Source organism: Peromyscus leucopus, chromosome 16_21, assembly GCF_004664715.2.
Source record: "Peromyscus leucopus breed LL Stock chromosome 16_21, UCI_PerLeu_2.1, whole genome shotgun sequence".
In the NCBI taxonomy this organism is placed as follows: Eukaryota; Metazoa; Chordata; class Mammalia; order Rodentia; family Cricetidae; genus Peromyscus; species Peromyscus leucopus.
The window spans coordinates 70,143,640-70,167,690 of record NC_051084.1 but is presented as its reverse complement, the minus strand read 5'-3'; the positions used below and the strand labels follow the sequence as shown (position 1 = coordinate 70,167,690).

Below are 24,051 nucleotides of genomic sequence, written 5' to 3'. Positions count from 1 at the left end.
CTATTCCCAAGGACCTGCATTCAGTCCCAAACACTGCCCCAAAGGAGAGGAAAAAAGTTATCTTCAGCAGAAAATATAACACTCCTCTAATGCTTTTGATTTCAGCTATACCTCCTCCCTCATACATACACATATACATATGAAAACTTGCATGCACTCGAGTGTTGGACTCTTCTCACGATGTCCCTCACTCACCTCTGAATTCTGAATGGTCCCTGCCTGGCCTCAGCCCCTTGATAGGAAGGCTGAGATGGTGACAGGCCCCATGGTGCACACAGCCACTGCTCCAGTACCAGTCCTTTGTCATCCAGTAACCTGACATCTTTCCAGTCACAAGGATCACAGTGCTTTTCCGCTTCTACTAAAGAGATACAAGGGGAGTTAGTGGGCCTTCAGAAGGAAGAAGGGGAACATGTAAATGGAGGCTTTTCTCTGTCCCAACTCTGTCCCACAGCTGCTTCTCAAATTATCACACAGAACGTTATATTAATTATAAATGCTTGGCCAGTGGCTCAGGTTTATTACTAACTAGCTCTTACATTTAAATTAACCCATTTGTATTAATCTATGCATCGCCACACGGCCTATGGCTTACTGGTCCTTTGGCATCCTGCTCTTTTGGCAGCTGGCTTGCATCCCTCCTGACTTCACCTTTATTTTTCCTGTATCTCATTTGACTGTTCCACCCAGCCTTATTCTGCCTGGCTATGGACCAAATCAGCTTTTATTATCAACCAATGAGAGTAACATACATTCACAGCATACAGAAGAGTTCTCCCACAGCAGGGACAATTATGAACTATGGTGCTGGGTTTTTTTTTTTTTTTTTATTCTTAGTACATTTTATTTGAAACAGTTTGACCATTTTTACAGTAGGATTCAAATTCTAAATATCAAGGTATGTACATATGCCAGGTTCATACTGTTGTTTGCATTTTGATAAATAATCCATTTCTAGTATGACATTAAGCTCTGGGAACACATTTTTTATTTTCAGAACAGTGGACACTAAAAGTGCAAATTTATTCAAAATATTTCATCACAGCACAATTGTAAATGATAATTACAGATCACGTAGTATAGAGAATGAGCATTTTAGCTGATGATGTGAATGATATAGTCAAAGATAACAGAGTTAATGTAAACATGTAAATTTGAAAATTCTGAAGGCTAATCTTAAAAGTTCTCACCTCTAAAAATGATGTGACTGTGGGTTCATAGATATGCTAATGATCTTCATTTTGGTACTCATTTCACAATGTATACATTATGTCAAACTGCTATACTGTTTATCAAAGATTATATATAAATATATGTGTGTATTTATACATATGTATTTATATATGTACTTATACATATATACACACACACACATATGTTTGTTAACTGTATCTCAATGTCCTGGAAGTAAAGAATCAAAGCAGACTGGGAAAAAAAATACAGATGAAGTGATTACCTTTTCTTCTGGGGTAACAAAAAGAACAGGGTTACTTAAGTCAGAAAGTTATTGGTTTGCCTCTCAGAATTAATTCTTTCTTTATAAAGAGATAAAACTGATAATTCATCTCTTGAGACCCATCCAAAAGCCAAACAGTTAGTTATTATGAAAGCTGAAGAAGTTCCGCACTTAGCATTCAAACAGTGCCTGCTAGAAGACATCTGTGCATCATCCAGGGTCCCTCCACTAGGTGATTCCCACATGTAGATAGACTTCACACGTAGGCTAGCTGTCCAAACTGAGGAAGTCTCATTTGCTCTCATTCACTAGTGGAGATACAGTGCCCAGTACAGCCTCCACTGGTGAGGCCACCTTATAATTACAAGATGCACTCACTAATTGACCTATACTATCTAGTCAGTGTCCGTTCTATCTGCAGATTCTTCCACTGGGACTGAGTTCCAGATGTGTACATTACCAACTTTCCTGAGTGTGCTTGTCTCATTGCCTTCCCTGCTCAGAGTGCCTTCCTTACTGCTTCTTAAAGATGTTTGCTGAGCCAAGCAGCACACAGAGATGGCTTAAAACCCCTGCAAAGCCACTTGGAACAAGTTACTTATAATTTCTAAGTCTTAGTTTCCTTATCTTTCAAATATGGATAGCAATTCCTAAAATGCAATCATTAGTGAAATAATGGATCAAAAACTGGGTAGCAACTGTGCTTCTTCCCTAGGGTTACTGTGCATCCATAGCATGAAAAGGGCACTATCCAAGCGTGGTGCAGAACTCTAGCAGGGGCAGATGAAAATCAACTACTCGCTAAGAAACTACAAGGAAACCCTAGTCTGCCTCATTCTTGCTTCTAGATTACTGTCATTACTGAAGGGACTGATATTCATTTCAAGCACCCCAAGACAAAGTTCTCAGTACAAAGGATGTTTATTTTCCCAATAGGAACAAAGCATGGGGAATAAGAGACAAAGACAGGAGATAGAGGACAAGGGAGAAGGGGAAGAGGACAGGGAGGTAGGGAAGGACTGTCTCTGGATAAAGAGGACACAGACTTGGCCCATAGGCAAATGGCAATTTCTCAAGGTAAAATTGGAAACCCTGTGTTAGGATGAGGTGTTTAATGTTAATTGGGCATGTTATTTAGGGTAATCAAAAGGGGGCTTTTGATTGCTGAACTTCAATACTTTGATAGCTGGACCTTGGTAGTCAACCTCATGAGGAAGAACTGAGCAAATAAGAGAATAGACCTGTGTGGCTAGCTTTAAGAATGTAATCTCTTGGGTTTTAGCAAGGCAGAAGTAATGAGGGAGAACGGCAAGGCCTGCCAGAGCTATGTTTGCTGGATAAAGTCCCTTCAATTACAACACAGTTCAGTCTTAAGTAGTGCCATGCTTGAATTATAGGTTTGGATATTTGCTGATTTCTTCCTTTCTCTGTAGGTACATATTTAGAGACACATGTAAATCTCTAAATTGTTTGCATTTTACTGGGTTGTTTTCAGATTCTTGATGTTTTTATAAAACCAAAGAAACTCATATCCTATTTTCTTACATATCACATTACATTCCAAGTCTAAAATATGTGAGCATTTACTGGATGCTAATATAAATCAGCTTCCAGGGATACATTTGTCTCCAAAGTGGGCCCTACTTATACAGATTGTGAATGTATACATGTAAGCAATATGGCTATAGATATTAATGTGGGAACCCTAGAGAGAAAAATTTTTAAAACTTCTTTTCAGGGTTAAATATAGGTACTTAAACAAAATACTGGGTCCACAGCAAGTATGCAACCAAATATGCATGTTGAACCATCATGCACATTGTGAGCTTTTCTAAGTGTGCTCATGTGGGAAGAATGTCTTCCAACATTAGAAGTCTGCTGTAGGAAAGGGAACCTCAACTTACCTGTGTAACTCCTAGGAATAGGAGCAGACCCTGTGGACAGCAGCTGTGGGAGTGGAAAGGCAGATTTCTGTGTGTGAATGTCTGTGGGATGATGAGTTCTTGTTCCAGAGGCTCTCAAGCAACATAAGACCACAGCTTTTCAGAAATGCAGAGACTTGCTCACATTAAAATCCACCAAAATTCAATTGCCCCAAATTTCCAACACTTTTCCTAAGGTCTCCTTGGATATTATTTAATCCAGTATAATAAAGGAGTTCAGGTCCAATGAAGTTAATTTCAGAATTTATATTAAAACACAAGAATTTAGCTTTAAATGATGAATTAGTAACTAGACAACCTAGGAACAAGAAACTCCCATTTTACTGCATGCATCTGAATGCTGTTGACTTTTCTATGATGGACAACTTAGCTGAATGTGCTTCAAACCAGGATAACGTGCTCAGAGGGGGTGACTTCTATCTTTAGCCTACCTCTGTGCCATCATGAGAAGCCTGTTCACACATATCACTCTGAACTTTTTTTTTTCAAAGATTTATTTATTTATTATGTATACAGTGTTCTGTCTGCACATATCCCTGCAGGCCAGAGGGCACCAGATCTCATTACAGATGGTTGTGAGCCACCATGTGGTTGTTGGGAATTGAACTCAGGACCTTTGGAAGAGCAAGCAGTGCTATTAACCTCTGAGCCATCTCTCCATCTGAACTTCATTTTAATTGGGGCTCAATTTAAGTTAAATGTAGTTTTTTGTAAGAGCTGAAGTATTTGTAGTGAGTGTCAAAATGTCCAGCAGGCCGAATTATATTTATAACTAAATGTCCCTTTGTCATTCTTTATGAACTAAATATGAAAAAACGTTAGACAAAAAAAAGAACCATTCTGTCTAGATCCACCACCTGCTTATTTCAGAAATCTCTTCTCTGCTCTTCAGCTACTCTATTTTAGCAGCAAGATTATTGTAAATCTTTTGTTTTTGTCATATGACAGTGTGTTCCATATATTTTATGTCTTTCTGCATATGCTTGTTTCTTTCCACCGTTCTTTAGGAGAAGGAAGTCCTGAGCAGAGGCAGCAGACTGGTCTTGGGTATCCCTTCCCCTTAGAAATACAAGTTTCCTGGGTGTAAAAAAAAGACTGGAGTCAAGATTGGCTAAATAATGTCTTCTGCCGAGAACTGTCTCACTATAGAACATGAGTGCTCATTTCAGACAAGCTGTTCTGTGAAGTTTTATTTAGTCCAGAACCAGTCTCCAGATTTGTGGGTGGGACCTCCCTTCAAACTACCAGGGCTCTTCCCCCTCATCATTACCACCACTGCTTCTGTTCTGTCAGTTACAGCAATTTGAAGCAACCCTTTACAAAAACAAGATGTTTCTCAAAATAGATGGAACAGTTGGCTAGACCGAAAAGAGATACAGTATCAACAAAAGTAGGTCTGTTCTCTTGTGTGTTGTTTGCGCAAATGTAATCTCACACGTGTAAAAGACTAGGCAGGGAATGAAAATATAGTCTGTGTTTGTCCTAACAAACTACCATTTTTGCTGCAGAAACATAAATGTTTCACTCTCGTTCAAATTAAGGCATGTAAGTAAAGAAAGGTATTAGACACCTTGTCCACTTATTTTTAATGAGAAAGCTGAGTTCTGCAAGTTAGTAGCTACTCTAATCAACTAAAGTCAGCAGAAGGTTCTAGTGCCTAGTTCCAGGTCTGACTACAGGACTTGCACAGTATGTGGAGGTTTCAGTGTGGCAACTTTTCCTCCTTTTGCTTTGACTAAAACCAAAAAGTAGGTCAAGCAATATTTATTCTCTGGGCAGGGACATCTTTCCACCTTCCTGTGGTTAGCAAGGAAGACCAAAGAGCAGCAAAGGAATTCACTTCTCCAATCAAGTCTCTGTCAGGCAAAGATGAAGTGATGCTCCCTTGGAGCACAGCTTGAAGGAGTCCTGAGGAAGAACCTGGCCCTGGCTACTCAGCCTCCCACTGCTATCCTCAGAGAGTCAAATTCTGCAGAGGGCCCCATCCTGAAAGTGATGCATACAGATGCAGACTCTGCTCCTACTTCACTGCTGTGTCCTGCCTCTTCCTAGAGCACACCAGGATCTGCTGTCCCTGTTGTATTGTTTGTTTCACTCTGAGCACTCTTGAGAGAGCAGCCTTATTGTTGTATAATGCCTTCTTTCTACACATGCACTTCCATTGCTTTTTAAAAAATATTTTATGTATACTATGTATTCTGATCAGATCCACCTCCTAGTCACCATTCCAAACAAACTCTCCTAAACCTACCAACATCACATCTCCCTCCCAACTTTCTCCTCTTCCTCTTCTTCTTTGTAACTCACTGAACCCAATTAGCACTACACATACACATATGGTTATATGGTTGTTTACTAGAGCATGAGCACTCTCGTGGGTCACACCCCTGAAGAACAGTGACTCTCCCTCCCCTAGCAGTCATCAACTGCCAATAGCTCCTAAGCTGAGGGTGGGGCATAAATACACATTTGGTTTCTTGCATTTGTGTTATCTCTTACTGTTTAATAAATTGTCTTTATTTCTAAGCCTTGTTTCACAAGGCAGTTAACCAAATTTTATCAAATCGTCTTTTGTCAGCTCTTTCCCAATTCCTCCACTTAAAATTCTAGAGCAGATTTTTTTAATCCGGGCTCTTGGATGGAGCATGTATAAAAATGTATAAGAACCCATACGCTACAGAAGGAGGTGCAAAAGTTGTATGTATGTCTCCACTTACACACAGTCCTGTGCCTCCTTTAGATATATAAATGGATGCATAACTCTCCAAATATTAAGAACTGTTGTTCCTTGGGTTTTTTCTTCTCCAAGTCCTGTATTTAGGAAATGATAAAATATACCATCTGTTCTCCCGGGTTTTACCAGTAAATTTTACCGCTTCTTCTCTTTTTCATTCTAGTTCATAGCTACTCTTACATTTTTCTCATAATTTTCTGAATTTCTGCACCTTTTGTGTCTCAGTTTAGGTAACAGTGTCAGTGGCGATGACAGAGACACCTATCCCCTCAGCAGTCGGGGTCTAATCTCTTACAGGCTTTGGTCAAAGTGGGATTTTCTGCTTTGACTCAGGAAAGAATTCCAGGCCTATCTTCTTCAAAGAGAACTTGCATATTTTGTTAAAGATAATCTTAATATAGGCCTAAAGATGAGGACTGAGATAAAAAGAGGATGTCGAGGAATGAAAGAAGAATACTTTGAGCATAGGCAAGGGTTTCTCTAAGAGACTCATGAAAAGTAAAGCATACTCAAGTGTAGGATGGACTTCTCAAGGGCAAGTCTCAGTTAATTGTGTTGTATTAGCTATGCATACCATTTGGTGGCTCTTAAATTTCAAAACTTGTAGGAAACTTTAATTTTTCTTCTCTCTTTTGAGAAGCTAAATCATAGCATGACTCTGCAAAACCTTGGATGGAATTATAGTCTGATAAAATAAAACCAGAAGTCACTGGAGTTGCACAAGGGGGTGGAGCACATTTCCCTGTAAACGTGGTTTGCCTGTGATGCACACCTTTAACCTCAGCACTCAGGAGGCAGAGGCAAGTGGAACTCTGTGGGTTTGAGACTCTGTCTCACAGAAAGAGACAGAGACAGAGAAGAAAATTGCAAGTTCAACAACTGAGAAGGATGAAAGGTCTTGAGCAGTTGTAAATATTTTGAAGTTCTTGCTCCTCTGCAAACAAGAATCCCAGATGAGGGGGTTCCTGCCAGTTTTGTTCCTATAATTCCCTCTGTCTTTTCTTCCTGCCTGAAGAAAAGAAAAAGGGGAAAATGAGAAGTAAAGCAGTTTTTATGTGACATGTGACATCTTATTTAATGTCACTGTAATCCCACAGGTTAGACCAACGTTTAAAATGAGAAATGTAGTGCCCACACTACTACCCATTCACTATGTCTGAGCGAGGGCCTGAGGATTAAAACAGAGAGACAAGACAAGTCACTCATCTCAGCAGAATGCCGTTTATTGAAGGAGGGAGGAGGCCTTAAATACAGGTTTGCAGCACAGTGGGAGAACCCTGGAGGGCAGAAGTTCGCTACAGATGTTTTACATACTTGCATCCTAGCTGTTTACACCAATGTACAGGATACACAAACAAGGACCCTCAGGTAAGATGTTTAGGAGGAAGGAAATCGTCAGAGAATTAGCATAGGGAGGACATCTGATCAAGGTCAGCAAGCAAGGCAACAGCTACCCAAGGAACAGGAGTCAGGGCCCAACAGAGAAATTAAAGGGATTAGCTGTTTCCACATCATATAAATATCAGAGTCCAGTTTTAGGTCTGTGTTTCAACCTAGGAACATTCCTTCCATGATGTTTTTCTAGACAGAGTGAGTGGCCATCTCTTAGCAATGTCATACTTACATCCTGTTGCTTTTCTTTCATCAAAAAAATACTTTCATTGCTCTTCATGTAGAAACATAACACAGATTCCCAAATGTCCATGCATTGTTATGTCCACAGCAATGTTGTCCTTGGTTTCTTATTAGCATAAAAATGATAACTGGCTATTCATTTATTAATGAGTCACTCTATAAACCGAACTTCATTAAATCTTGCTGTTGTCAGGACCTTGCTAAGGTTTAAAATGTGGTGTCTCCAAGCCCAGTTCTCACGTTAGATCCCACTAGGAACATTTAAAATCCTCCTGCAGCTGTTCTGATTCAGTTAATGCAGATAGAACTTGGGTGGGCTATGTAGTTCTGTGAAGCTTTCCCAGCAGTAGCGGGTCTTAAGAGCCCTCATTGGAAGTGTAGTACAGAAACAGCTGGGACCTTTACAAAGGCAGTTCCTCTGCCCTCCTCCACCTGCTTAACAGCAAATGCTGAGCTAGGATAGGAGGGGGACTGCCAGCAAGCCATTGCTAGACCCTTCCTAGACCTTTCTGATAAAAGCTGCAGGCTAGGAAAAACTTCTCTGGTGACAAGGACACCAGCAATGATGCTCTCACCAAGCTTCTCTCTGGCTGTCAAGGAATCCTCAGCTCTTCCTAATTTGAGCTTTAATTACCCAACCCAGTTATACAAACTATAACTTATAACTACTTTTAAAAAGCTTAACAAAAATTCCATCTTTTCCTGGCAGCCATTAAATAAAGTGCATATTGTTTGTGAATAGTATCCCAAAGTCATATGAAGCCTGCATGCTTATCACAGAGAGAATTATAAAATAGAAAATCTTAAATGGCAAATGTTTTAAATAAAATATCTTATGCTTCCTGAATTGTTTAATTTACTTAATTGTGATGATAAGAAATGTGATTTTAAAAGACATTTTCTGTTTTTGTATTTTTTTCATTTTTTGAGATTATAATTAAACAATTTTCCCTTTACCTTTCCTCCCTCAAGATCCTCCCATATACTCCTCCTCACTCTATTTCAAATTCTTGGCCCTTTTTTTCTTTAACTGCTGTTACATGCATCTACATTCTTAGATACATAAATACAACCTGCTCGGTCTGTATAACATTACTTATATGCATGTGTTTTCAGGGCTGACCCTTTAGACTTGGATAACCCTTTGGTGTGATTTTCCCTGGGGAAGCCTAGTTCTCCCACTCAGCATTGCTTAGTTGCTCATTTTCCTTTGTGTAGGACTGAGGCCTTCTGGGCTTCACTCATCCACTTTGGCTAGAGAGTTCTTTGTGTAGGACTGAGAACTCATGGGCTTCCCTCATCCACTTTGGTTATAGAGTTCTTTGTCTAGGACTGAGGCCCAGTGGGCCGCTTCGGTTATAGAGTTCTTTGTGTAGGAATGAGGCCTCGTGGGCTTCCCTCATCCATGTTGGTTATGCTGATTGTTGTCCTTGTCCTGCTCAGATTTTGGCAGTCTCACAGCAAACTTTCACATCCTCTGGATCTTACAATTTTTCTACAATGATCCCTGAGACTTACATGCAGGCATTGTATTGTAAATGTATTTATTGGGACGAGACTCCATAACTGCATATTGATTGGTTTCGTTTTCTGTAAGGCTCTACATCTGTTGCAAAGAGAAGTTTCCTTGAGGAAGGACGAGGACTACACTTGCTGTAGGTATAAGGACAAATACTTAGAATGCAGTTGGGGTTATGCTGAATTAGTAAAGTGGTGGTTATAAGTTCTCCTCCAAGATCCATAACTTCAGATCTATAACTTCACTAGCCCTGGGTAGTGGCCTAGGTCAATAAAATATTTTAAAATGGTCTTGTGCTGTGTTTCCATTGAGATGATACCAGCATTATACATACTATTCTCTCAATTTTGTTAATAAAGTTTTATAATTCCATGACAATATAATTGAGTTATAACAACTAGACATATTTAAAACATCTCCCTTGATAATGTTACACTGTATCCTAAAACCATTGTTTTAGTACCACTTAATACTTCCAGGTTCCCTGCTCTCTAGACCCTAACAAAGAGTGACGTTTTTTGGAGAGATCTGCTGAGTTAAACAAGGAGGCCTAAGGTAAACAGATGGGGCTTAGAAGGTAACCAAGTATCACTGAATTTAAAAAATGGAGAGGGTTTTACCCAACTGGAGTAAAGGCCCTTTGTGTGAAGTTGTTTATCATGTAGGGTTTAAAGTATGTACTCAGGAATGGGGTGTAGCTTAAGCGGTGGAGTACTCTCTAGGTAGGCAAGGCTCTTTCTATTTCAGCACCAAACAGACAAACAAATAAAGTAAAATACAACACCATCCTGCCCTTATGCTCCTTTAAAACAGCAGGTGAGTTTCATGGACATGTGTGCCACTCACAGTTGCTAAGCTCTCTATTTCATCTTCTGCAGCCACTAACCACTTTGATCATCAAATTATTGTATTTTGTATTGCAATGAATAAAAATGATATTTCTGATTTTATAGCAACAATATATAATGTGCCTTTAATTTCCTCTTACCTCTGTTTCCCCTTAATCACACTATCAATTGTTCATATGTAGAAATCCACATGAGCTAAACTGGGACTTAGTTTTCCATTCTAAACCTATCCCTTTTCCTCCATTGCAGGCTGGCTTCACGAGCTGGGAAAGAGACTGGAATCTCCGTACTATGGCAACAACACGATGGGGGGCCCATCCATCCGAAGTGCCTACATTGCTGCCCTGTACTTCACTCTCAGCAGCCTCACCAGCGTTGGATTTGGGAATGTGTCTGCTAACACGGATGCAGAGAAGATCTTCTCCATCTGTACAATGCTGATTGGAGGTGAGGAACCTTATTCTGAAGCAAGAAAAGGAACTGAGTCTCCAGATGCCCTAATGTTTTGCTTGGGTCTGAAACACAATAGCAATACACTGCTCCATACTGGACTAGAACTTAACCAGAAGCACTACATAGGAAGTAAGTGACAGGCAATTTAATGTACACACGTAAGTTAGCAGAGACCATGGTGGTGTTGATGAGTCCACATATCATTTATCTCATGGGAATTCCCTGAGTCTGAATTGTAGGCATATGCTAGAAACTCCCACAAAAGTTAGTGTTACCAAATTTTACTCATACTAGTGTGGTAAACTTTGGATGCTTAATATATTGTTGTTAAAAAAAACTCCAAGGAGCAAGTAATTTGCATGTTTTCATCATTTTAAATGTCCCACCTCTTGTTCTGAGTGCTTTGGTGCAATACTGGGGTAATTATTGAGGCATGTCTGTGGGGTCAGCATTATTACAACCAGCATGTTATTGCACCATTTTTCAAAAGCCCTAAACTCCTTTTGATACTCTGCTATGAAAATCTGCGGTGTGACTCCACAAACCTTTCTACTTTGGCAGCCAACTTCATTTCTACTGGTAGGGGGAACCAGTGAGAGACTGATAGGCAGGAAGATGGGCAAGGTTTGCCTGCTTCTGGGGTGCAGTAGCTTTCAGTTTACAGTCTCCAGACACTCCCCAGAGACCTCTGTATTCTGGGGCTGCCACCATACCTCAAGTCACAGTTAATCTGCCTACGCCTCTTCACCTACTTCGTACAGCTCCAGCACCTCCCTTAAATATGTCCAGTGACCTCCACACTTCAGCTTTGCTCCTTCAGCCCTGTGCCACCAGCAAAACCATGAAATATTTAGCGTAATTTCTCTTTTCTGAACCTCCTGAATTGACCCATGATTGATACTACTGTTGCTGACCTATCAAATCTAAAGCTTTAACACATCCATCTGGGTGAAGTAAGCATCCTTATACCAGACATTGTTTGCATCTCCCCAAAGCCTATCTTACTATATTCACTTACTGCCCTCAATCCCAAATATTAGTAGAAAGTGTATCAGTTAGTGTCACGGGAGATAGGACGTAGAAAGTATGCAGCACTTGCAGAGATCTTCATCCCCACAGTGAAATCAGCATCTTAACACAAGGCTTACTTGGTGAACTTATAACCTGGCTTACAGGGGGAAGCTGGAATTTATGAAGAGTTTGAACAGCACCAAGCAGGGGATCCTTAGTGCCAAATCAGTGAGGAAGCTGAGAAGCAGTCAGCAAGGAGGGCCAGCATCTGCAGTCCTCCTTGGAAAGAATGCTGAAGCAGTGTGCTGGGACTGTAGCGATTTTAAAAGGCTCCTGGTTGATGCCAAATGCTTATAGCCTAGAGAGCAGAGAACAAGAATTCTCATCTCTAAAGAGCTACAACTCACCAGAACCCATGGTGGCTTGTTCACATCTAGTGTTAGGATTCACATAATTCCACTTTCCACAGTGGCCCATTTTTTTTCCTGCCTAACAAAATGGGAAGCACTTTGCAAGTACACAGAGTCTATACTTATTGAAGGTTGCCCAGCTGGGCAGCAGTGGTGCATGCCTTTAATTCCAGCACTCGGGAGGCAGAGGCAGGTGGATCTCTGTGAGTTTGAGGCCAGTCTAGGCTACAGAGTGAGTTCCAGGACAGGTGCAAAGCTACACAGAGAAACCCTATCTCAAAAAACCAAAAAGGAGAAAAAAAAAAAAAAGGTTGCCCATGTTTCTTCTTCCCCTGTTGAAAATGTTATGAAATGCTCAATGCTAAAGCTTACTAATTTGTCCATTTGAGAAATCTGTTAGACAACTGGGCATACTGTTTTGACCAACGTACCTTAGTGAGTGATCCTCGACCAGAAATTGTAAATGTATAATCTATTCCCAGCTTCTCACTGAACACGGGAACTATACTGGTCACAAACCCAAAATATACAGGATATAATTTGATAATGTCACTTTGTTAATTCTTTGTTAAATTGATTTTCATCAAATTTCCTGTTGCAAAAACAGTGTGTAAGTGGCATTGGGACTTGAGGTGTCCAAACAGCAGGTGGAAATGTAGATTACTCTCGTGCAAAATGACCTAAGTGGGTTGAATTTCTTGAGGTTTTTCCATTTGTGTTTGTGGGAATAACTTTTTATTATTTTGAAACTACCTTAGGCTAAAAGAAATGAAGCCCAAATTTTAATATCTCCTAATTAACAAATTACTTACACATCATTGTGAACTAATTATAAAAAATTCACAATATAGTACACTTTATTCATGTAATTCTCATAGCACTAAGAAACAGATAATATTAATCCTAAGTTAGACTAAAAGCCACAAAAGACTAAATATGGATGCCAAGACTCACTAAGACCTGACAGTTTTTTTGGTAAAGCATCCACTGTATCATATTACATGAATTAATTTTATTTACTTAAGTTTTATAAATATACACAAATGAATTTTTAAAAAGAAAAAAAGGTAAAACTTAAAATTTAAAGTGTATATTACTATGGACTTAAACCTAGGGTATCTTATTAGGAATCCCTAGTCCCATACAAAGCTGCTGAAGCTGGTAACAGTAGAAATGGTTACTATTATAGTAAACAACAGCAATGTTAGAGGACAAAGGGAGTAGCAAATGACCAGATGACCACCTAAGACAGAGCTACACCAATGCTGAGTGAAGGTGAACCCACCTAGGAAGACGCAAAACTCCCTGCTCCAAAATCTCTTCAGAAGCTTCACATGTTTTATAATTTGCACATGGATAGAATTATATTTTAAGAGGTTGGAGAGACACCTCAGCTGTTAAGAGCACCTGCTCTTCTTGTAAAGGACCTGTGTTTGATTCCCACCAAGCACATGGTGGTTCACAACAATCTATAACTACAGGTCCAAGGGATCCAATGACATCTTCTGACCTCTGTGGGCACCAGGCATGCATATGGTACCACAGACATGCACAATAGCAAAACATTCATGCATATAAAATAAAAATAAATGAATCAAAATTTCCCATGTTGATATCCACAAATATGTATATTCTATAAGTATCTGTAATTATGGAATGTAAACATAAATGATATATAGGAAAATATTTTAAAGTGCACAGTAAAGAAATTAAGCAAAATTATTTAAAATTTCGTACATAGAAAAACCTACAAGAACCTTGAAAATATTCAGTATATAAGTAATTCAAAAGGTTCAGATAGTTTGTAAGTTCATTGTAAAGGCACCAAAACTACACAAAGAAACCTTGTCTTGAAAAACAAACAAAAAAATCAACTGTATGCATATCTACTAGTAACATTTAATCACAATGTAGATTAAAAACAATACAGAAACTTCAACTATGGAAGAAGTTTTTAACTAGAATTCTGTAGAAGTACACAGAAAACTACAAAACATTAGTGAGAAATTTTACAAATGGTTTTAGATTGTTGGAGAGTATACAAAGTGATGAGTTTAATGTTGCAATGATACCAGTTTTACCCAGTTAACTTAAAATTCCCATATGATCTCTATAACAAAAGTCTAAGCAGCCATGTATCTGTGTGCACGTATGTCTGCAAACTAATAGGTGTTTTTAAAAGCAGTGGGAATCAGAGCTGAAAAGAGCCAAAACAACAAAACATGAATGGACACAAAATCAAAAGATCTGCATTCCAAGTAACAATGCATATTGGAAAGTTACAGTCGTTAAGAAAATGTGATGTGGGGTGAAAAGCTCACCAGTGAACTGATGACATTGAAGGGAGTTTAGAATAAAGCCCACATCTATATGATCATTTCAGATATGACATGACTGACTCTAGACTATAGTTGAAGGAAGATTGATGGTCAATGAGTGTTATTGGGAACCAGACAAAGGTGCTTGCTGCCAAGGCTGAAAACTTGATTTAATCCTTGAAACACACATGGTGGATGGAGAAAACTGACTCCCACAAAATGTTCTCTGACATTTATTCATGTACTATGGTACATTCACACTCATATCCACACCCAAATACACATACAAATACTTACACACAGAGAGATAGATAGATAGATAGATAGATAGATAGATAGATAGATAGATAGACAGACAGATAGATAGACAGGACAGATAGGCAAACAGACAGACAGACAAATGAAGTAATAAAGATGTTTTTTAAAGAAAGTGTTGCTGTGTCCAGTGTATATATATTGTTAACGCTAACTTGGACCCCTGCTAAACAACATGAAAATTAGTTACAAATGGGATTGTGAGAATGAACTTGAAAGGATAAGAAGACAGCATGAGAGCGCATTCTCATGAACTTGAATTTCCCAAGTGTTTCTAAAATATGCCATAGATGCCTCATTGTCTTTACAAAAAACTATAAATTGAACTGCAGCATCTCTCCTTATCAGAATACATCACTAAAAGCTTGAAGAGTAAACTACAAGAGTTTAGGTATTTGCACATATTTACCATGCAAAAGGCTGCTTTCTGATATATTTTCTTAAAAGTATACTAATCCATATGGGAACATTAAAACTCATTTGAAAAACTGTTTCAAGGAAAGATTTTTAACATTTGTGTTAACAACAGGCTTGTAAAAACACTGTCCAGTGTCACTCATTGAGATGTAAACCAGAAGCAGACACATGTTGCACTCACAAGAACTGCATGCTTGAAAACTCTGGAGCCCTCTGTGCTTTGAGAGAGAATCCATGCTGTTAGTGGGCATTTCTATCCAGTCAGCAATCATGTTATCAAAATCCATCAAATATGAATACACCTGTACTCTGTGACCCAATGATGCCCCTTCCATGTATATAGCCAGTAGAAGTGTGTGTGTGTGTGTGTGTGTGTGTGTGTGTGTGTGTGTGTGTATGCCTAAGCATGAATTGTGTGCATATGTGAATGTATATTCTTTGCATCTTGGTTTCTTAGGTTTCAATACATTGTCATCAATTCCACTACTTTGGATCAATGAGTCAAAACATCATGGTGCCAAGATCCTGTGGAGGAGGAGGAGAGAATGGAGGGAGGGAATCATGGAGGGAGTGGGGAATGAAAGAAGAGAAGATGAGGGAGGAGGAAGAGAGTTCTCTATAGAAGAGTAATTGTCAGAATATCCAGCAGGAAATGCCATTAACAGAATAAATGAGTAACTTATAAGACAGTTAAAATACTAAGAACCATATCAGAATGAAGATGAACTGTTCTGCAAAGGTATGGATGAATCACAAACTCATTGCTGAGCAGAGAAGCTAGATTACATCCTGTATGATTTTGGGTAGAGAAAATTCAAAATTTGATCAGTTTGTTGGTTGCAATTTGTTTTGTGAGTGTAGCTACCTTTAGTGAGAAGGGTGGTTGATGGCTTTGAAAGACATGAGCCTTACAGAATGTGTTACCAATCTGAAAGCCATTCCATCAGATATGAAATCTCATTGAGTTTTGCATTCAGCATTGTGTATCTTTCTCTGTGTGTTTGTGTGTGCATGTGTGCATGTGCATGCATGTGCTTGTGTGTGTGTGTGTGTGTGTGTGTGTGTGTGTGTGTGTGTGTGTGTTACTTTAGTTTTACCTTGTAAACTTGGGGCAGACAAGCTAAAAATAATGTAGCTATCAAGTGAGGATGAGAGCTCGGGAACAGAGCCAAATTCTTATTTTTCATATGAGGTTGTTTTTAGTTTTTATTAACAGAGATGATCCAAATGATTGAAGCAAGTCATTTTGTCTAACATGTGGATGATAACCACAAGGACCTAAGATTTCAAAAGGCTGCCATTTTCAAGGGAAGTGGGCATGAATTTTCTGAACCAGTTATCATAAAATTTTTAGCTTTTTGTTTACAGTTATAAAACTATTGATGACACTACTGAGTTGCAACTGATTCATTTAGCTCAATAAAAATTTATGCTATGTGGTAATGATGCCAAGCAGGCTAGACGGTTGGAAACAGAGATGTCTGTGGACAAATGCTGCCCTTCAAGGTCACAGTTTATTGGCAATACGGGTGTTCACTCAGATCAGAGACCTGTTACCTGGCTTCTTTAGCATATTTCCTATTGTAATACACATTTAGAAAAATTGGTACTACACAAAAATTGAGAATTATGCATAATGCATGACCAAAATGTAGTTTTTAATGTATCTTTTTTTCTGAAATAATTAACAAAGCTCCTTATATTATTGTTGACACTAAACAGATGATTTTTTTTCATATTTTTGAAAATCTTTCTTTAAAACTAAGTACTAACTGAATAGAGTTAACTGATAAGTTTGCTTGGTCAGTTCGGCCTTGATGGCTGGACAGAGCTTCCTGTGAAGATGGCTCACAATTGTGACATATCTAGTTCCAATGGAGCATTATTTTCACACTTCTTTTTGATCTGGCAACACAACACTCCCTGCCATGATTTTATTGAACTTAAATTCATGCCATTCTTAACATGTCTTTGAAACATTTAAATTCAACTTTCAAGAAATCATTCTCATTTTGTTTCCTCTATTTTCTGGCATCTACAACTCAGTATTAACCCAGGACAGTTAGTTGAGAATGGAAAATTCCAGGTCGATGAAAAGGAGGGAGAAAAGACAGGAAACAACAAGGTCATCTGAAAGTTGAGCTCTGGACTCCTTTCCTATAAAGAGAAAGGAGGCCCTGTACAGACTATGCAGTCACAGCAAAATAGCTGTTAAAAGCATCAGCAATAATATTGTGCATGGGAAAGCATTGGTGCCCAAGTTCAAGGAAGGAACGAGAATAGTGGAAGAGAAAGGAGAAGAAAGAAAAGACAAAAGTCAGTGCCAGACTTTGGTGGTTTTTGTTTCCTCTGAGACCTATTTACCTTTTCCTGAAACCACAGTTGGGACGGTTCTTTCAAAGACCTGATACTGAGATAAAATTTTACAAAATGCATTTCATGTAAAACTCCCACACAAAGGAAAAGAGCCTCCAATATACTCAGCAAGTGTAGCACTCAAGAATTATATATATCAAGTTTTCTGAGAGAGGGGAAAGCGATTGATAATTTCCAAACTGACCTGGATACAGAAGTTTTTGAATCAAACTTTCACAGATGGAAAGATTTTGCCTGACACTTAACACACACACTCTCTGCCAAGACAGAATGACGAGTGAGCCTCAGTGGCCCAAAAGGCCATAATAACTATGAGAGCTGGGGTTTTATTTTTTGAATTCTTAATTTAGAAGTGTTCCTATGCAAAAATAAGACTTTGAAATTGTGGTGACTCAGACAGATGATATCCTTCCAACAACATTTATTAATGCTACAATTAATCCAGTAATTTATTTCATTGATAGTGTACAATTAGGATGCTAAATGGTCTGAACGTATTACTTCTCTGAGTTAAGCACTTTACACATTATAATTAAGCAAAGAAAAGTTAAAATCATACAGGTAATTAAGAAGAGCAGTGTTAAAATAAATGAAATAGGCTTATTCTCTGCACTTGATTTATTCTCTGGAAGAAGACTACTACACACAGTTAAAGATAGCAGAGTGTCCAAGCCTTGCCCAAGCTCATTAGCAGAGCCTGGATCTATGTCTTATTTCTTTGACTTGGAGCATAATCAGTTCTTTTCTTCAGTGAATTTTTTTTGCAAGTAAATATCTTTTCTTCCAAGTAAAATATTTAAGCCGCTGAGCTGTTGTGCTTAGAATCCACAAAGCCACACACCAGAAAGTTGTTAAGGACTATCCGTTTTCTTTTAGATGTTTTGGACATTTGGGAAGCATTCTGCTTTTGTATTCTTATGTGTGCCGGCACTAGTTAAATACTTCTTGAATTCTTTCATCAAGAAATGATTTCTACCAAGAGTGAGGTAACTCTTGAAGAGTTCCCAGCAAAATCTTAAATCCTTTCCCCAAATCTTACTCCCTGAGTGCACTGACATTTTTAATATTTTGTACTTTCAAGTAAAAGGCTAGCATGAACAACTCCTGCTTCATACATGTATTAGATATTTCTACACAGACTGGGGTACTCCATGGTTTATAGCTCAGAATAGCCCTATACTTAAGATAATAGCCTGTCTACTTAATGTGTAAAAGAAATGGGGCCACGTCAGATTTTTTTTAATGAAGACATTTTTATTTTTGAATGTTTACTTAGTATGTCTACATATGCGTGTATGCTTATATTGCAGCATGTGTGTAAAGATCAGGTGACAAATTTGTGCAATTGGTTCTCTCCTTACGGTTTGTAAGGGTTTCTGTATCAAACATGAGATGAAAGGCTTCCATGGCAAGCAATAGCCATCTTAAGAAGAGCCCTACTCTAATTTTTTATCATTTTAAAAAGAGATTTAACTTGGTACATTCACACAATTAGGAAAATGAGAGGTAAGATTCAGATCTAGATTTGTCTGATTGCACAACCTCTATTCTCTCAGCTGTATTACATTGCCTCCTGGATAGAAGTTCCTAATTTAACTCTATTCAAGTAACTTTTGCAAAATGCTAAGATTTTGTCATTAAAATGTGACTTTATAGGCATAGTAGCCATTATTTTATAAAAAAAATATATGATATATAACTTGCTGCAGAATTTTAGTCCAAATGTTAGATTAGAATGGAATTTATACATTGGCGTTTGGCAATTTCTGGTGACTATGAGGGAATATTGAACTGGGGCTGTCCTAAAATATTTAGGAGGATAGGTTTGTTCATGTCTTTACATGTTTACAGAGCATACACTTTGGTGACAGGAAACTTCTACTGCCGTTCCTTCCATACTGACATTATGGTGCCAGGACCATTTGATAGACCCTCACAGATATGCTATTATTTTTGTAGTCCCCTTTTAAGGCAAAAATGACTGAAACAGGAGATTTTACAGAACCTGTGCTTCTTACCTCATCTGTGTTCTATTCCAGGGTAGGGACCAGGGATCAAAATTAGTGTCACTGTGAACTGATCTGCCTGTGAATATAAGAACTCAGGCTCTCTTCTGTCTTCTATTTTTGTAGCCCTAGGTAAAGCTGAGCCTTCTTGAGTCATCTACTGGTATCTACACAAACTATTCTCATTCCATTCTGCCAATCACTATGAGATGCAAAATCTGACAGTGTCTTTTCTGCTTTGTTGCCAGCTACTTCCAAAAACAGGAAAACTCCTGGAAGGCAAACTCAGTCCTCTAACTGTGATTCTCTCTACAAGAAACAACCCCCTCCATCCCTTCCCATTCACCCCATAGTTCTGGTGAACAAACACATGTATCTTGCCAAATTCTATTAGTAGTTTTAGACATGGATTGACTTATCTGCCAGAATCCCCTGGGAAAAGAGTCTCAGAGAGGAATTGTCTAGATCTGGTTGGATTGTGAACACATGTTAGGAGGATTTGTTAATCAGTATGGGAAGACCCAGTCCACTGTGAATGGTACCACTCCCTAGGCAGGAGGAACTGAACTCCCTATGAGTGCTGAAATCAAGCATACAAGCAATCATATATGCATTCATTACTCTCTGCTCTTGACTACGGATGTGATGTAACAAGCTGTTTGAAGTCCCTGCCTTGATCTCCCCACAATGATGGACTGTAGTTTGTAATTGTAAGCTGAGGTGAATTCCTTTCTCCCTTTTGTTGCTGTTGGACAGGGTATTTCACTGTTGCAGGAGAAAAGAAAGCAAAACAAATACCAGCTGAGTGACCAGCCTCATTGAAACAAGGATCCCTGTGTACATAGGTGGGCTGGTTACCAGGACAGTGACAGCACCCTACATCAAGTGTCTGTGCTTGAGTACACTATTTTGTAACTTTCATGGTCTCAGATTTTGAGCTTTCTCCCTTAAGATTAAAGTACTTGCAAAGCTGAAGTGAGGATGAGAATTGAACTCATAATCACCTCAGTTTCTCACTTATCAGGGAATCCTTACATTTATAACAACTGTCTTAATATTAACAGTAATGTGAATACACCAGTTTTAATATTCTGTTATTATTTTTATTTACTTACTTGTTTTTGTGGTTCATAGATTCATAGACTATGTGTAACTACTGAAATAATACGCTGATAGAATTCAAAGTAAAAGTTTTCAGATCCACATGACAGCTAAGAGACTGCATATGTGTCAAAGGGTTTACTTCATGTATTATTATTATTATTATTATTATTATTATTATTATTATTAAAGCTATTTTTACTTGGATCAAGCCATGGGAAGGGAAAACAACTGCTTGGGGATTGAGTGATCTTACGACAGAGTGGCTATGCCCATAACTTCCTAAGCAAAGCAATCATATCAGTATGGCCACATAAGCATGCTTTACTCTAACCCATCTGTAAACTAGACTTATATGTACAAGGAGCCTTTGTCTTACTATCCTGTGTTCTGTTGTGCTCTCTAGCTCTGATGCATGCCTTGGTGTTTGGAAATGTGACTGCCATTATACAGAGAATGTACTCCAGGTGGAGTCTGTATCACACTAGAACCAAGGACCTAAAGGATTTCATCCGTGTGCATCACCTGCCTCAGCAGCTCAAGCAGAGGATGCTTGAGTACTTTCAGACAACCTGGTCAGTCAACAATGGAATAGATTCAAATGAGGTATTGTGCCTTTCTTATTTTGACATTTTCAGGCAGAAATCACATATTGTCAAGTAAAGGGAAGGTATTCTAATGTAGGCATAAGAGAGGGACACATTTACCAGCCTTTTTATCTCTTTGTCTTTGCCATCATGGACCTACATCCTACCATCCTTTATGCATTAGGACTGATGTTTTTACAATGCCACTCTGTGATGACAGTTTCATAACATTTTACTAGTTTATTCAATCAAATGGATTTATTTTCTTTCTCATTGTGTTTTTTGAAAGTATTCATCCTTAAGACAGTTTAATGTCATAATGTTCAGTGATTACTCAATGTAAACTTGCTACCATGATCTAAAGTTAAAAAAGAAACAAGTTACAGGCAAATATGGTTATCTGTAGAATTCAAGAAACAGCCCCAAACAACAACTAGTCCACCAACACATCAACCAACCCAATATTCTTTTAGTTAATTTATAAAATAATCCAGCTTTATACATGCTATATTTTTATTTACTGCTTTCTCAACCCCTCAAGGAAGAGGGATGGGAGTCCCTTCCTGATGGTTCCTTTTTGGGACCCACTAAACCCTCTGCTTTCATGCCACATGTAGTCCACGATCCTCTCTTTTCCCCTCCCAACCCTCCCTTAAGATCCCCTCTTCCTCTATGATGGTCCCCTTTCTACTTTCATAGCTACTCCCATACACACACACACACACACACACACACATACAATGGAATTTTAGTCAGCCATGAAAAAAAATTATGTCATTTTCAGGGCACAAATGGATAGAACTAGAGATTAATATGTTTAATGAAGTAAGCCAAACACTGAAAGGCAAATACCACATTTTCTCTCATATTTGAAACTTAGTAACAAGTATTTTAATATTTGATCTCTGTATATGATGATGACACATTGAGAAAGGACAGTGGGTCCAAACCCGTGTATCTATCCGCAATAGGACTCTTGACAGAAGTGTCACAAGCCTTCCTACCAGGATACTTTAGAATTTTTAAAAATTTCTCCAGGTTTATTATCAATAATAACTATTATTATTATTATTATTATTATTATTATTATCAGGTTTATTATTTATTATTTGGTAATACATAATTAAGGTCATTGTCACTATATAGCCCTGGAGATTGTACAGAGGAATCTCAAAGAATACATCAACCTCCTCTTATATAGTGCAGTTGACCCAAGTACGAAGAGCGCCATTGGTGTCTTGCAAAATCACTGATTAGCCCCAACTTACACTTTTCTTTCTCCCTTCCTCTCCCCAACAGCTTTTGAAAGACTTTCCAGATGAGCTGCGCTCTGACATCACAATGCATCTAAACAAGGAGATCTTACAGCTGTCCCTGTTTGAATGTGCCAGCCGGGGCTGCCTTAGATCTCTGTCTCTCCACATCAAAACATCATTCTGTGCTCCAGGAGAGTATCTGCTGCGCCAGGGAGATGCTCTGCAGGCCATCTACTTTGTGTGCTCAGGCTCCATGGAAGTTCTTAAAGACAGCATGGTATTGGCTATTCTAGGTAGGTTTGGGCTGAAAACTCTGAAATTTTACTCTGGAGTATGAGGAATACAAAGTAGGGAAAAGGCAATGCTAATAAGAGTTGACAAATTACAGACACATATATGGACCCCTTATGGTGTTCAATTGACTTAAGTGTTATATATACACCATATCATTATTTTTATACAATCAAAGTTCAGGCAGTAAATTTCATCTTCATTTTACAAGTGAGTAAATGTCCCCTTAGTTAACTGTACCCAGATTCCATGTATAGTAAAGTCTTCCTGATTTCTAATCACAATGCATACAGCCTCCTATGGAACAGCAGCTCATTTTGTATGGAGAGTTTCTATATTTTGTGGAGAGCCAGTCCCAAGAACATTAGAATTTTTATCTGTGCCAGAAATAGCGCAAAAAAAAATGATTTAACTTTGAGAACAAATTTCATCACTGCCATTAATCTAATACTGCTAGGGTTACACAAGCTCCTTTTAGTTCTTCAAAGAAAACTCATAACTGTGAAAACTCTGTGCCATGACGTTGACTTCAAATACTAGACATAATTGTTTTTCATTGAAATATAAAAGGCAGCTGGCAGAAAATGCTATGTGGGCTAATCTGGAAAAAATCATCTCTCAACTTGATGAGTTTTTTTTAATTCACTCTCATTTGTTTATTGTTTATTTACTGAGGATGGCAGTGAACTGGACAGTGGTCTGAGCACTAAGAATGTGGATAACAGAAATTGCTAGAAGTTTTGCCCTTATTGGGTTTAAATTCAAGAGAAGGACAAGATGGAAAATTTGCCCAGGGATGTGGGGAGGTTGAGCATCAGATGAATCCCAGGTACCTTTTAAACTGTGATGTAATACAGCAATGTCTAAAATCATGTCAGTAAATGGTTAACACAGCACTTTTTGTTCTAATTTTCTAAGAAACTGATTTGTGAACAATGCTTTACAAAGTACTTCAGTACATGAGACGTTTAAACCTTCACAGAATGTAGACACAGATATAGAAGCATGTTCTGATTCTGTATGGTAGGCCACTGCCCCTTCCTTATCTAAAGAATACTTCTCATATTATGTCAGCTCTGTCAGTCTGCTACTGAGGTGGTGAGCTTCCAGACAGATTATATTTTAGAAGAGAGAAGTGATAATTCTTGAGGCCCAAATATAAACCAGTGCCTTAGGTCCAATATCAAGTCCTAAAATCTTGTCAGATCTGAATGTGTTTTCCAAATTCATCTCCTGAAACCCAGTCCTTGGCAAGATGGAATTAGGATGTGGGAACCTAGAACATGAAAGTGGAAGCCTCAGAGAAGCACTTGGCTTTTTCTGCCATGATAACACAATAAGTCAGTGGGTAAGAAAGAGAAAGTTGGCCTTTATT

General features: G+C 38.5%; 1 protein-coding gene across 1 annotated transcript in view; it reads left to right on the top strand.

Annotated features, from left to right (window-relative positions):
- Nucleotides 1–24,051, top strand: part of Kcnh8 (potassium voltage-gated channel subfamily H member 8) — a 373,567-nt gene that overhangs the window by 285,462 nt on the left and 64,054 nt on the right. The window contains exons 8-10 of the mRNA XM_028890182.2: nt 10,385–10,582; nt 20,949–21,148; nt 22,429–22,678. Of these exons, the coding sequence (XP_028746015.1) occupies nt 10,385–10,582; nt 20,949–21,148; nt 22,429–22,678 (648 nt within the window). The remainder of the gene's footprint in view (nt 1–10,384; nt 10,583–20,948; nt 21,149–22,428; nt 22,679–24,051) is intronic.